The sequence below is a fragment of the Paroedura picta genome, chromosome 2 (assembly GCF_049243985.1).
Source record: "Paroedura picta isolate Pp20150507F chromosome 2, Ppicta_v3.0, whole genome shotgun sequence".
In the NCBI taxonomy this organism is placed as follows: Eukaryota; Metazoa; Chordata; class Lepidosauria; order Squamata; family Gekkonidae; genus Paroedura; species Paroedura picta.
The window spans coordinates 43,310,273-43,324,533 of record NC_135370.1 but is presented as its reverse complement, the minus strand read 5'-3'; the positions used below and the strand labels follow the sequence as shown (position 1 = coordinate 43,324,533).

The following is a 14,261-nucleotide window of genomic DNA, read 5'->3' as shown; positions in this document are numbered from 1 at the left end:
ATAAGGACTGTGGCGGCTTCCTCTGAAGCAGAGGCAGTCGGATTTTCTCATCCCTAATCCAGTTAGTTTATATTTGCAACTCTTCATTTTATGTGTCAAGTTGGGCCACAAACTTTGTGTTTTTAAAGTATATTAAGACTTCCAATATATAATGTCATAAGTTTTGTCTTCAAACAAAGTGGATACTTCCTCCTACAGTTTGGAAGGAATTGGTTATGAAAACAATGTACTGTTTTCATTGCAAAAACCGAAACAAGTTTCTGTCCCAGGAAGAAGCTATGTTAAACGCAGTGCTTGCTTCAAACCTAACTCTTTACCATTCTTATCCCCAAACATTTGATTCAGTCAGATCTGAAGAACCACCTCTGCATCCTAAAAATGGGGAAAGCCTGAATACAACAAGTTGTAAACTACTAACAATTGTCAAAGGCCAATTTACAGTGCAATAGCTTTGCCTGCTAAACATTCTCCTCACCAGTAGATGGCAATACTTTATATAAACAAAACTGGTTGCATTGAAACATCCCTGAAATACATAAAACCATATTTTAGTAATGTTCAGCCCAGAAACACAGTGCAAAACGGGCACATGGAACTATAAAGGACCATGTAAAAAAAGATAATGTAAGACAATGAAGAAAAAAGAAAGTATCTAAATTGTAACAGGACTGCTCTTTCCCTCACGATCTTAATTGTCTTCTATCTTAGTACATGATGGTATATTCCACTGTCTTAATGAAAGGTGTGAAGGCACCCCTGGATCTAACCCTTCAAATCCCTTGAGAAATTTATATTTTCCTTTCATTATAACCCACGCATGGAAACATTTCTCATTGCCTTCTTTTTGCTTATGTTATACGCTGTCAAGTCACTGCTGATTTATGGGATCATTGTAAATTAATAACTTCCAAAATGTCCTGTCATTAACCTCCTTCCTCAGGTCTTGCAAACTGAAGGCCATGGCTTCCTTTACTGAGTCAGTCCCTCTCGTGTTGTGTCTTCCTCTTTCCCTACTGTCTTAATTTTTTTCCTAGCATTATTGTCTTTTCCAGTTACTCTTGTCTCCTCATAATGTGACCAAAATACAATAGCCTAAGGTGACCAGATTGTCCCACTTTTGGAGGGACATATGGGGGTACCTGGCAAATTGTACTTATGTTGAAATTAAAAAATATATATTACAATACAATTTTTGCATTCTATGCGTTCTATGAAACGTTTTGTTGCTCCATATAGACCAAATTTTTAATCAAGAACCCCCCTGGTCAATGGTGTCCCGCTTTACCAATGTTAAAATCTGGTCACCTTACAATAGCCTCATGTTAGATTCAAGAGAGAATTAAGGCTTGATTTGAACTGTGAACAACTGTGTGAAATAGTCTCTGTGTAATAGTACTGCTTTGTGTGAAACAGTCTTAAAAACCTGAAACTTAATACGTTAGAGAGAAAGCTAAAAGTTTAGTATTTACTCCAAAGTGGTAATAAGTATTCAGAACTCTACACAAGAAAATTCTGCTACAGAAATAACATGTACCAGTATTATATGCATATCCAGATATCTGGCAGAAAGTACAATTTCCTGTGACCTTATGTCTCAGCCACAGGTTGAATTATGTGGAATTTGTGAACATACAGAAACTCATTAACCATTGATCTTCAACTAGCGGGTTATGACCCAAAACTAAGAAGCATCATAAGATGTCCGAGTCCAGTGGCACCTTTAAGAACAACAAAGTTTTATTCAAGGTATAAGCTTTCGTGTGCATGCACACAAATATTCCTAGATTATATGTTTCTGGGAAAATTGGTGATAAAATCCCTTGCTATCAATATGCCAGGACTGTACTCACCATTCATCAAACTGAAGACAGCCCACCAGCTAACTTATGACAGCTGGCCAGGGATTCAACAGGCCTTTTGGTTTGGGACTGCAAACAGAAAAGATTGGAAAGTACCTAGCAGGCTACCGTACATCGTTGGCTCCCTACAGAGCTTGAGAACCACAAGTTGTGTGAAACAGCTATGAGAATAATGCTTCCTCTTTCCTGCCACCATCCCAAATACTCTGATATCTGTTCTTATGCATAATAGATAGTCAAAGTTGTGGACTACATATATAAAAAGGTAAAGGTATCCCCTGTGCAAGCACCGGGTCATGTCTGACCCTTGGGGTGATGCCCTCCAGCGTTTTCATGGCAGACTCAATATGGGGTGGTTTGCCAGTGCCTTCCCCAGTCATTACCGTTTACCCCCCAGCAAGCTGGGTACTCATTTTACCGACCTCGGAAGGATAGAAGGCTGAGTCAACCTTGAGCCGGCTGCTGGGATCGAACTCCCAGCCTCATGGGCAGACAGCTTCAGACTGCATCTCTGCTGCCTTACCACCCTGCACCACAAGAGGCTCTTGGACTACATATATAGTATTGGATTAAAGCTGAATCCAGCCAAGAATGAGGGGTTGATAGTTTGCATGTGTTGTCATGCCAGGATGGAGATCACCTATTGTGGGTGATCTTCCCTAAACACGGAGGCTTATCATGAGGAACTTGTTTTCAAGCCAACGTTTAGTAGTGGGATGTGGGAATTAACGATGGAATGGCCAGCATTTTTAGCTCTTCTTTTCTTTCATTGGGGACCAGGACTCCCCCCAAAAAATCAAAACTCCTGCTGCTTGCCTTTCTAAAAAGTGAAGAATGGCATACAGGTATGTTAAAAAGATGGTCCCTGAGGATAACTGGCCAGCAAAACCCATGCATGTTTGTACAGATCTTGTTTTGAAACAGTCAAATTGTGTCTCATGTACAAACAGTGGACTGAAAAATCTTTTTTTTTTCTGTTTTATACTCAGTGATGACTACTCTGTTTGCCAAGGGCAAGAGAATGACTGGCTTTTTTCTCCTTCTAGCTATGATAAAACAAAAAGAGTTACACTTCCTTCAGCTCTATGAGTCATCGCTCTTTGAAGGGTGCTTGCACTTGAAAGCTCACGCCTTGAATAAATCTTTGTTGGCCTTAAAGGTGCCGCTGGACTCTGATTTTGTTTTGTTGCGATCTTTCTGCAGTTTCCTTCAGGGGCTGTGTTGCATGCCACTCTCCTAGGACTGCTAGCTTTCCTAGGAACCACTGATTCTGAGATTGGGGACTTCTGGTTGGTGCCAGGCCCCTAGACCCCTAGAGCTTTAGTCATTTGGCATCTGTCTTATGACAAAACAGTGAGGCCAATCTTTTCTTAGTCAGTTGGCACCTCTTCTTACAGGCGCAGCTGTTCCTTTCAATAGTATGAAATCACTGCTTTTCCCACTCTACCTCTCCCCTTCTGTGCTTGCCCCCACTTCCTGACAGGGAATCAAAATAGCCACCTTCCATGACCAGTCACATTCTAAGCAGAAAAGCTGGCAAGGCCTTTGGTGAACTTTGTTGGATGGTGGGACTCATATAGTAACCAAACGGCTGCACTTAAGTAACTGCAGCACCGCAAGCGTTACGTTCACAGCTTGTGCTCTGTGTGAGACAAATGCATCCTGCAGGGGTTGCCGGATTCATGCTTGGGGTTGCCAACTCTGACTTGAGAAATCCCTGGAGATGTGGGGGAGGTGTCTGGGGAAGGCAGGATTAGGGAGAAGAGGAAGGCCTTCAGGAAATGTGATCCAGTCCTCCCATGGATGCTTCTGGATTCTCCAGAGGATCTCTGCAGTCTGAAGATCAGGTGTATTTTTGGAAGAACTTCAGGTCCTGCTTTAAGGTTTGTGGCTGTGCTTCAGTTGAGTTCTTAAACACGGAGGAAGAGTGGGGAGCATTTTCTGTATTTGGATCCCCATTCTTATAGCCATGTCCATTTGTTCAATAGCCCCCCTTCTGTTTTTACCCTATTGGCTTCTTGTAATGTTTTGGCCTTTCTTGTGTGAGTTGATCTGTGAAACTTCGATGAGTTGTTGGTAGCGGAAATGGGCTTAATTTGCTTATTACATTTATGTCCTAATTTTCAGACAGTCCTCTACCAAATTTACTTACATCTCTTTTACCAATGAGAAACCTCAATCTTTACTGTCTAAAAAGACAGGGAATTCAAAGGGATGGGCATGGAGGTAGGTGAAGGAGGTCAAGTACAGACAGCCCAGTCTGATTTTTCTTCCCTGGTCCTATTTTGTGGATGGAAATGGTACCCTACAACTCTGATTCCTCTCCTCTGGCCAGGGATAGTGGCTACAATATAGGCTACAATAGTGGCTACAATATAGGCTAGATATCAGGAAAACAATTTTCACAATCAGAGTAGTTCAGCAGTGGAATAGGTTGCCTAGGGAGGTGGTGAGCTCCCCCTCACTGGCAGTCTTCAAGCAAAGGTTGGATACACACTTTTCTTGGATGCTTTAGGATGCTTTGGGCTGATCCTGCGTTGAGCAGGGGGTTGGACTAGATGGCCTGTATGGCCCCTTCCAACTCTTTGATTCTGACAATGTCTTTTTGCTCTCTTCTGTGGTCTCAGAGTAATCAAACTATGTGTTACCGTTAACATGAGTTCACCATGGGAACTTGCAGGCATTCTGCCACTGTGAGTTTAATTGCGCCCCAGGGCCCCCATGGCACATTTGGGCCATGGCACATGCCACCTACTGACGGGGCAAATCAGGCCTTCAGGAATGTTTTGGTTTGGGAAAATGGAGTGAGGGCTTCCTCAAGGAATGGGAGAGGACAGCCTGGAGGTCTCCCCATCCATGTTTCCGACAACTTCAGAATTGCCTGTGCTTCTCAGTACATACCAGTTGCATACTTAAAAGTGAAGAGATGTTGCCCCCACCCTACCAAACCATGAAACAGAGCCCCGGTTTGTCTCAGATTTAAATTGAATTTTGTAACTGATGTGCAAATACTTCTTTTCTTTTACCTTTTACTGAGCAACTTCTTAAGGGTTTGCTTCTGAGGCGATGACCAATTACAAGTGAAATGTGCAAAAGAAAGTCTCAAATGAGGGAATGTGTATTTGTTAAACTGCTAACATAATATTCCTTCGTTCTGTATATTTATATATTTCCCATATCACCCTTTGGATGTACAAGGTGCCACCTAACTTTAACTTCAAAATTGTCCTCAGAAATGCATTAACTAACACAAATCCTTTACTATGCTTCTCTCCCCCCTCCCTCCCTCCCTCTTCTGCCTTGGTCTGTTTTAGATTGTAAGCTCTTCTAGTTTTTCTAGTTTTTGCTTATAAAATTCTGTAAAGTGACACACATAAAAAAATTTTAATATCATATGCCCCATGTTAAACACATCTTAATCTCACAAACAGTGACAAAATGAAGCATATGAAACCAATGGGTCTTACAACTGGGTTGGACGGCTTGTGTTCATAATATCCCAGCATCTTCAGTTTCAGGATTGTAAAGCGGTCTTCATTTCTGATGAGTAACTGTGCTCTTTCTGGGGTGGCATTAAATCAATGCATAAAACGAGATGGTGCTTGTTAGGAAAGCTTCACAGCACTCTGGAAAGAAGAGGCCTTTTAAACAAACAGTCCCTCCAGGGCATACTTTGGTCTGGTATCTTCTGACCTCACCTCAACAGAGACCTACAACTCTTTGTGGAATTATTTGTAGTAGACAGGATAATTATTGCTGACATGTTGCCCTTTTAGTGCTGTTACTGAACTATTTATGCATGCCAGGCAAGATTGAGTTGCAGGGACTATCCCCTCTAAATGCCCCTCTGAGTGACATGATACTTAGCATGACTTTTACCCCTGACTCACATCCCTGCCATTTCTATAAAGCCAGATTGCCCTGACTGAATGCACAGAGGCAAATGTCATCTGCAGGGCTCATCTCCAGCCATTCAGTCCTCTTTTGGTAAGTCAAGAAAGTCTGACTTTGCGGAAACAAGATAAATACAAAAGAGACAATTTTTTGGGGGGGGGACTGAGCAGCCTTGAAACTAAGCAACTGGTCTGCACTCGACTTAACGTTTAGGGTGGAGAGGTGAATTTGCGTGGGCAAAGAGGTGTCAAGAGGATTCCGCATGGTTGAAAGTTGAGCCTTTTATGTGATTTTGACATTTTGAGCTGACCACTGCCTGCCAGAACCAAACAGGGGCAGTCTTCACCCCATGTGAAGTAGCTGAGAGCCATCCCTGGAAGTCTGCCTGAACCCCACACAGACCAGGCACAGATTCTGTTGAGACCGATGTCCAACAGGGCCAGATGTGAATGGCTGTCTCTGACAGCAACTGGTCCAAGCCTTGGGCAATATGAGTGGGAGCCTCCTCTTTTTCTGTCCTCCCCCCCTCAAGAAGGCCAGGGGCATGGTTGAGCAGAGTCCCCAAGAACAGGGCCCAGGGCAGCTGCCCCTGTTGCCCAGTGGTAAGACTGCCAATGTATCTAGGCTAGTAATCCCCTAGATGTGCAATTAAAGTACTAGTGTGCTGTGTGGAATGAATTAAAGGGCTTATGTGAACCCAATCTATTGTTCACAGAGGCACCTCGTCCTGTTTCTCTGGGTGGTCTACTGCTCAGACTGCATTCTTCCACTCAGGTTCTCTTATGATCTGGTATGGGTACATCTATATCTACATCATGTCTGAGTAACTGAAATCTCCTGTTCCTGCCCATAAAGAGGCATAGGGCAATTGCCCCGGGGAGATGTCTGTTGTGTCTCTGCTGGAGTCCTAGGCTTAAATCCTTTTGTCAATTGGCATAATGAGACTAGAGACTCATGTAGGAACTGGTGAGTAGGCTCTTCTAATGTAAGTCCTTCTGAGATAGCTGTCAAACATAATTTAAAAGTAAACATTTTGGAGTGTCACAGTGAAGGGTGCTCCCAGTTTTAATCCAGATAAGAACAATTTATTATGATCATAGACCAGCAGAGTAAAACAGACATGAATGTAGTAGCTACAAGAACATATGTACAGTCAGAAGAAAATAAGGGTTTCTCAGCAGTTTGGGAAGTACAGTTATAGGATCATGTACTTGTTTTTGGTTATATTTATTCTTTGTGAAGCACTAATGAGCTCATGGTACATATATATATATATATATATGGAAAAAGAATCATATGACTACCCCAACTCTTATATAGTTAGGACAAGAGCATAGAACAGTTGCAGTAAAGATGGGTGTTAAGAATATTTATTTAAGATATATGGGTTAAACCATTCCTTCTAGTACAACGATATAGGCTAGATATCAGGAAAACATTTTCACAGTCAGAGTAGTTCAGCAGTGGAATAGGCTGCCTAAGGAGGTGGTGAGCTCCCCCTCACTGGCAGTCTTCAAGCAAAGGTTGGATACACACTTTTCTTGGATGCTTTAGGATGCTTAGGGATGATCCTGTGTTGAGCAGGGGGTTGGACTAGATGGCCTGATGGCCCCTTCCAACTCTATGGTTCTATGATTCTATGATTCTATAGTTCTAAAGCAAGATTTCAGTGTGTAAAGCAAGGCACAGTATCAATAATAAATAATTAGGTCATACTAAAACAAAGACGTAGCAGGCATCTGAACATGTTTTCTGCTCATAGAAGAGGGGGAAGGGTCTCCTTGCACTCCAAGTGTTATGTGGGGCTTGTGTGACCCACATTGACAAAAAGGTACCTGGTGTGAGATTGCAGGTAGGAGGAGGATGGGGTGAGCTCTCCCCTGCTGCATTAGTGGAAATGTTGATGTGATGTAGCAGTAAAAATGCAAGTAAAGCAGTTCTAAATTATGGATATTGCTGACAGTAAAAGGGGGGTGGCGGCAAACTGGATGGCCTTGACCTGACATCAGAACTCTATGATTAACCTGGCGAATGATGAGATGTTATGCAGGTAGTGATTCCTAAGGCTGAATCACTAGGACAGAGAAAGTGTATTCAGTTTTCCTTGGGCTGCAGGGCTGACTATGTTTATCTATCACAGCGTACATATTTGAGGGTGACGTAGCAGCAGTCACAGACGGTACATGTTTATTGGATCACAAAATGGAAATGAGGACCGACAACAGATGTTACAGGGTTTGTGGGAGGCTTTTTTTAAAGTGTGAAAATTGGAGATGGCAAGACACTCCTTTTCAAAGAACTGCCACGCCTTTCCGTGGGTTGGATTACAAGATTTGTTGGATCTATTTTTCAAACTGGGTTTCAGAGATCTCCGGAAGTAATGCCCAGAAGTAATACATACAATTACTGATTTCACTGAAGGATATTGTTGCATCCTTCAAGAAGGATATTGTTGCATAAGATGCCGGAAATCATTGGAAATACCCCAGGAAATTTGAGATTCAGGACTGGAGCATAAACCCAAGCAGTTTTTTTTTAATTGTAAGACCCAGCCACTGCTCAATCAGGAGGGCAGAGTCTGAAGTATGGATGGGCATGAACTGTCTAATGAACTAAATTTTGTCATGAATTTTGGCCTGTTTTGGATTTGTGAACTGAAGTTTGTAAACTGAAGAACTGGGATGAACTACCATGAATTTTGGCACAATTTGTGGAGGCTCGTACATTCTGCTCTTCATGAGAAACAATTGAGAAATTTGGAGTTCCCTGCTGCTCAGCCGTTTGTTTTAAATGGCTCAGAGCCATTTAAACCCTGCTTCCAGCTCCTCATGATTCGTTGAGGGAGCAAAAAGCAAGGTTTAAATGGCTCTTCCACTGCTTTCTGCCCCTGCAGCTTTCCATTGGGAGTAGAAAGCAGGGTTTAAATGGCTCCATCACTGCTTTCTGCTCCTTGCAGCTAACCATGGGAAGCAGAAACATGGGTTTAAATGGCCTTGTTTTCTGCTTCTCTTATAAAGCCTGGTACTACTCAGCTGTTTTAAATGGCTCAGACCCTTTTAAACCTTGCTTTCAACTTCCCTTGGCTTTTTGCAAGAACAGAAAGCAGGGCCATTTCCTGCAAAAAGCCCATGGGGAGCAAAACGGAAGATTTAAATAAGACCTTTCTTCACCTCCATTTTTCTCCTGGCCATGGCTCATCACAGTAAGTATAAAGTTGGGAAAGAAGGCCCTTCTCAGGAGATCTTCCTCCCTCTTCTTGCTGGCTATGGCTTACAGCTTTCCACTGGCTAGGGTAATAGAAAGGTAGAAGGAAAGTTCTGCTAAATCATTGCTAGACCCACAAAACCTCGCCAGTTACTGCCCAGTCTCTCATTTTGTGTTTCTGGGCAAGGTGGATCAGCTACTAGCATTTCTGGAAGAAACTTCTGGAAGAATGTGCTCAATGGTATCAAAAGAGCTCTACGCTCCGCCGCCACCAACCAGCTAATGGTCCCTGGCCCTAAAGAAGTCCGCCTGGCCTCAACCAGGGGCAGAGCTTTCTCTGTCCTGGCCCTCACCTGGTGGAATAAGCTCCCAAAGGAGATCAGGGCCCTGACGGAACTAAAGCAGTTCTGCAGGGCCTGCAAAAGGGAGCTCTTCCATCAGGCATTTGGCTGAGGCCAGGCACAATCAACAACATCTGCAGGGGGCCTGCCCCCCTCTCCCCCCCCCAGAAATCCATCAAGTCTCCTGAACATGTCTGTATTATTATTGTTTAATGTTATACTATTACCCTGTTATTACCTGTTATTATCAGTTAATAATATTAATGTTATAGTTATTTATATGTATGGTTGCTTGTATAGTTTTCAGTTCTATGTAAACCTCTCTGAGCCTTTGGGGAGGATGGTATATAAATGTGAATGAATGAATGAATGAATGAAGTTGACAGGTCTGGGAGGTTATCAAAATGAGCCCTAAACACACAAAGAATCTATCATCCAATAATGCCCTCAAGCCAACCTATGTTGTCCTCTCTTTCACAGACTCATAGAAAAGCAAGGCAAGAGAATTAGTTACTGTTTTTTACATGTGTGAATATTGCAGACTATATAATCAAGGTGGGTCTTTCGCATCAACAGGGAAAGTAACAGATGGTAATCAATCCTTTTGTGGTTGCCAACAATGCGAAAACATAATAGAAGTAGCTCCTACACCGCTGGTTATATTTGAGCCCAGTATCTAACTCTTTTACTGCAGACCATCATGGCTACTCCGTGAAGCAATGCCCACAGATATACGTGTAGAAGTGGCATGAGCCAATTCCACATTTCAGCAAGCAACCAGCATCATGTGAATGAACTGTTGAATCATATTTATAATGTATGCACATTTGATGTAGATGTTCTAATGCCAAAAAGCTCTATGCACTCTACAGGTATAATTATGGATGCCTCTGCTCTTGACTGGGATAACACAATGTTGATAATTTCTCTCCCCCCCCCCCCCCAGATTCACAAGGTTCATTTTCAAGGAAGACGTTGAGTGGAAAATGGAAATCACCCACCATCTCAGGTACTTTTGCCCATTTCATCATTCATCTAATACATGTACCAAGCCTGGCAAAACTGTAAAAAGATGTGTCTGGAAGAAAAACAAAGCACTGTACCTGTATGAGCTGCCCCACCTTTGTCTGACTGTATTACCTGTCTTCCTTATAAGGAGAACAAGGAAGTGGGATAAAGAGCTGTGTTGAATTCCATAATCATGCTGCAGCTTATTCATAGCTTGCTGTCTACCTATCCAGGTGCCTGTCTGTTTACATGAATGCGGTGGCTTGAAAGTATGTCCTAAAGATTTTCTGAGCCGAAGAACTTGAAAGCATATGCTGGAAGAACTCATGACTTGTGAAAAGTTTCTGCACTGCTCTTGTTCATTCCGGATGTAATTAATTTTGGTATGTTTTGTATGTGCAGCCAGAACTGAGAGCGAATGGGGATTGAATTGCTTTGCCTCTTTTTATTGCTGCTAAGAAATAACCATGTACAAGGTAAGGCTAACAGGTGATAAGCTTCTTTCTGAACCTGTGTTTTCACTGCTATCTTGTCCACTTTAGATAGACTAGCTGTTTTCCTGCTCTGCCTGCCGCTGCACCTTTCGTCCTGACGAACGTTTTGTAACAGAGTCTGGGTTGTATTTTTTGTTTTTCGTACTGAGGACACAGGCACTGCATAGACCTTGGAACTGTTTAATTGGGCAAATACGGAAACACAAGCATACCCCAACTACAATTCTATTGCATGTTTTCTGGAATAAGCTACATTTTAACTCACTGAACAAACAATTTGAAAAAAAGGGGAGAAATGACATGAAAGTGTGAACTTTACTTTGGCGATCCGGTGGCATTGGCAATGTGTCAGATATCAAGTATAGGAAACAGTTAATGATTAGTCAACAAACTTCAGTGCTTTCCTTGTGCCTATTACCATTTTGAGCAAGCTAAATATTAATTCCAATTAAAATCATGGGTATTAGTTGATAATTTGCACAGCATTTCTGCCGCCTTTTTTTTTTTTGATTGTCAAAAGCATTTGAATTAATATCTGAAACCGAAAGGCTGCTTTCCAAAAGTTTCGATGTTACCTAGGACAGCTTGTACTTGGAATAATTATATACCATGTGCTAATCCACGGTACTTTCTTGATTCGAAATACAGGAAATTGTGATTCAGGGAGTGCAGTGAATTGTGAAGACTGTTTGCTTTCTGGACCGCGCTGTGCCTGGTGTTTTCAAGCGGTAAAGTACATTCTCTGAAAAGTAGGATGCAAATACTTGAGGTCATTATGGCAAGGACTGAGTTTTTGTTTTGTGCCCTGAAGTGAAGGCAAATTCTTCGCTTCGGGTCTGGATTGTGACATTGGATTGAAAGTCGAGCCCGAGGGGCTTGAGAAAACCTGATGGCATTTTTCTCTGGTGTTTTTGTTGTTGTTGTTGTTTGAACGACTAATCTTCAGCCCTACCTTAGACCTCACCTTAAACAGTTATTTATAAATCCATCTTATTTCAAACACAGTTTCATGTTGATGTGAGAAAAAGGGCTGTAGTTCAAAAAAATATGAATGCAGAGCCTGCTTAAAGTAGGGACCACAGAACTAGTTGATTGATAAAATCCTCATCGGAATAAATTATGCATGTTAATCACGTTTGTTTTTAAACGTCACGTTAAAGTAGCAATGCAAGTAGGCAGTCTTAGTTTTTGCAGAAGGTAGAGGGTTTACTTTTGTGAAGTATAAATGTTAGTACAGAAAGAGAGAGAAACATCATGTTCCCTTTCATCCTGGTATTCAAGGAGATTTTTGTGGGGTTTCTTTGCTATCTCCTTTCCTGTACTAATCAGGCCCCCTTCACTTCAGTAAGGCTAGTGTATTGAAGGGCACCTTCAAACTGTACATGAACAGAGAACTCGATAAGCTATAACAAATTGCAGAAGCCAAATGGCATGGGCAGAAACAAACCCCGAATATGCATGCATTAAAAGGTGCCCCTGTAACACATGGTTGGTATGTCCAGATTGACCAGCTGCAAGGGCTCTAGAAAAAGGAAAACTTTAATCCAAAAACTGAAGGATAGCTCTTCTCATGGACAATCTCTATTCTACATTCAGTTTTGGTGCACCAGCCTCACCTAATGAGAATATATGCTGCCCAGGTTCCTTCCAAGAGATATGTGATAATTTTGTGTGAATAAGAAAATACATGTATTCTCCATGTATATAGTCAATGGAATACCTGTAAAATTCAGTGTTCCATTCCATATACAGTATTTGCTGGCGTATAAGACTACTTTCCCCCCCTGAAAAACATGCCTCCAAGTGGGGGGGGTCTTCCTATACGCCGGGTGCACGTCAGTTGGGATAGACATAGCTGCCCATAGTGGCCCATAGTAATGTATTTTGAGTGGAAAAGTTGGGGGGGTCATCTTATATGCTGGCAAATACGGTACTAAAGTTGGGAAAGACATGTGTGGCACTATTGACTGATAACAGCCAGTGTAAATTTGGGGTGGACTGCAGGTAGTCTACTCCCCTGTTCAGTGTTGCTGGTACATCAAAATTAAACTTCTGCGAAGGGCTCTAGCAACAGTGGCATGTGGGAATCTCTTGATTAGAGACTGGCAGTTCCCAAGTAAACTATATTCATAGTTTGAAATCTGTCTGGGCAATCAAAAGGCTAGAAACCAACCAGTTAAATATTCTTCAATGCCGTTGGTTTTCATGGGAAATTTATGCATGAGCTTAACTCTGTCCCAATGAAAGCAAAAGGAACTACACAACCCTAACTTTGATGACCCAAATTTCCATTTATATTGAAGGGAAGGCTAGGTGTATACGTGTATTGTGCTAGATTCCGAGTTCCATGTGGAAACGTACCTTCTCAGAATGGCAGTGAATTAGTACCTTTGGTTGTGGTTGACAGTTTCCAGCTAAGGACATCAAATGCTGTTTGTACAACGTATACAAGCAGGCAGAGAAAACAATTCTGAGAAATTTGTTCTTTATTTACCAACGTGCCCAGTGAAAGAATGAAGGCCTATCAGGCATTGTTCCGTGTTCTTTTCCTTACATTTTATTGCCAGAGTGACAGATCCTGGCAGGTGTTTGTACTTGTTTCAAGGAACTGTAATATTTACTTTCAGAACACTGTCTTTAGCCTGAGACAGCCCGCTGAGTAAAAAAGTATAAATCTCACTGATAGACCAAAGGTATGAGTGAAAGGTAACTGCTACGTTCCTAATAATTCAATCTTGAGCAGAGTTGCTCCCTTCTAAGCCCTTGACTTCAGTGGATTTAGAAAAATGTTGGAAGCTTTTTTGAACACATGGCAACTTGTCTGTGGCAAGGATTTTTATAATGACATTTCCTTGCTTCAGAAGCATTGTTGGGTGTTTAACTTGTTACACCAGTGAATGGGGAAAGAGTAGGGCAGTCAGAAATACCAAGGGTTATTTATGCCGTCACTTTCCCCTGGCCAAAATGCAGTCATTCCTCGTCCTCATCCCTGTATATGGTCTTCTGTAGCACTGGAAAAGACTAAGGTGAACCAGACATAGCATGGATAACATGCCACCAATTTATTCAATGGTGTTATCCCTTTTTGCAACCCATGGACTGATTATGCATGGTAGTGGGCACGCTGGGCTGCTGCCTGTTTCTTGTGGCAGTGCAGCATGCCCCGCCACTTCCCGTGTTCTAACAGGGGAAGACATCCCCTAGGGTTCACTGCACTTCACCACGGTAGCAGCGGAAGGGAGATTAGGGCGGACAGGGAGATTTTACAGCACAAATGTGGGGGTGAAAAAACACCCCATTCAGCTTTGCGGCATTGCGAAGCACCGTGGAGCCGAACAGGGCATTTTTGTGTCCCTGCAAGGTCATCGTAGGTGGGGGGGAGAGCTGGGTCTGGAAGTCCCAGCTCTTCCCTGTATGCACAGTCCCCCGACATAGCCGCTGATGGTGCTCACGTTAAAAAA

The 14,261-nt window shown here is 42.4% G+C and overlaps 1 protein-coding gene across 4 annotated transcripts in view; it reads left to right on the top strand.

The window, feature by feature from the left end:
- The first annotated feature begins 1,625 nt into the window (after window positions 1-1,625).
- The window catches only part of ITGB6 (integrin subunit beta 6), a 53,485-nt gene continuing 40,849 nt past the window's right edge, over window positions 1,626-14,261 (top strand). The window contains exons 1-4 of one of the 4 annotated variants that reach the window (XM_077319959.1): window positions 1,626-1,746; window positions 10,245-10,307; window positions 10,540-10,782; window positions 11,449-11,528. In XM_077319959.1, coding sequence (XP_077176074.1) covers window positions 10,725-10,782; window positions 11,449-11,528 — 138 coding nt within the window. In that variant the 5' untranslated portion in view covers window positions 1,626-1,746; window positions 10,245-10,307; window positions 10,540-10,724. Of the gene's footprint in view, window positions 1,747-10,244; window positions 10,308-10,539; window positions 10,783-11,448; window positions 11,529-14,261 lie in introns of those variants that run through there. The other 3 variants (XM_077319961.1, XM_077319960.1, XM_077319963.1) reach the window with 3 other exon arrangements.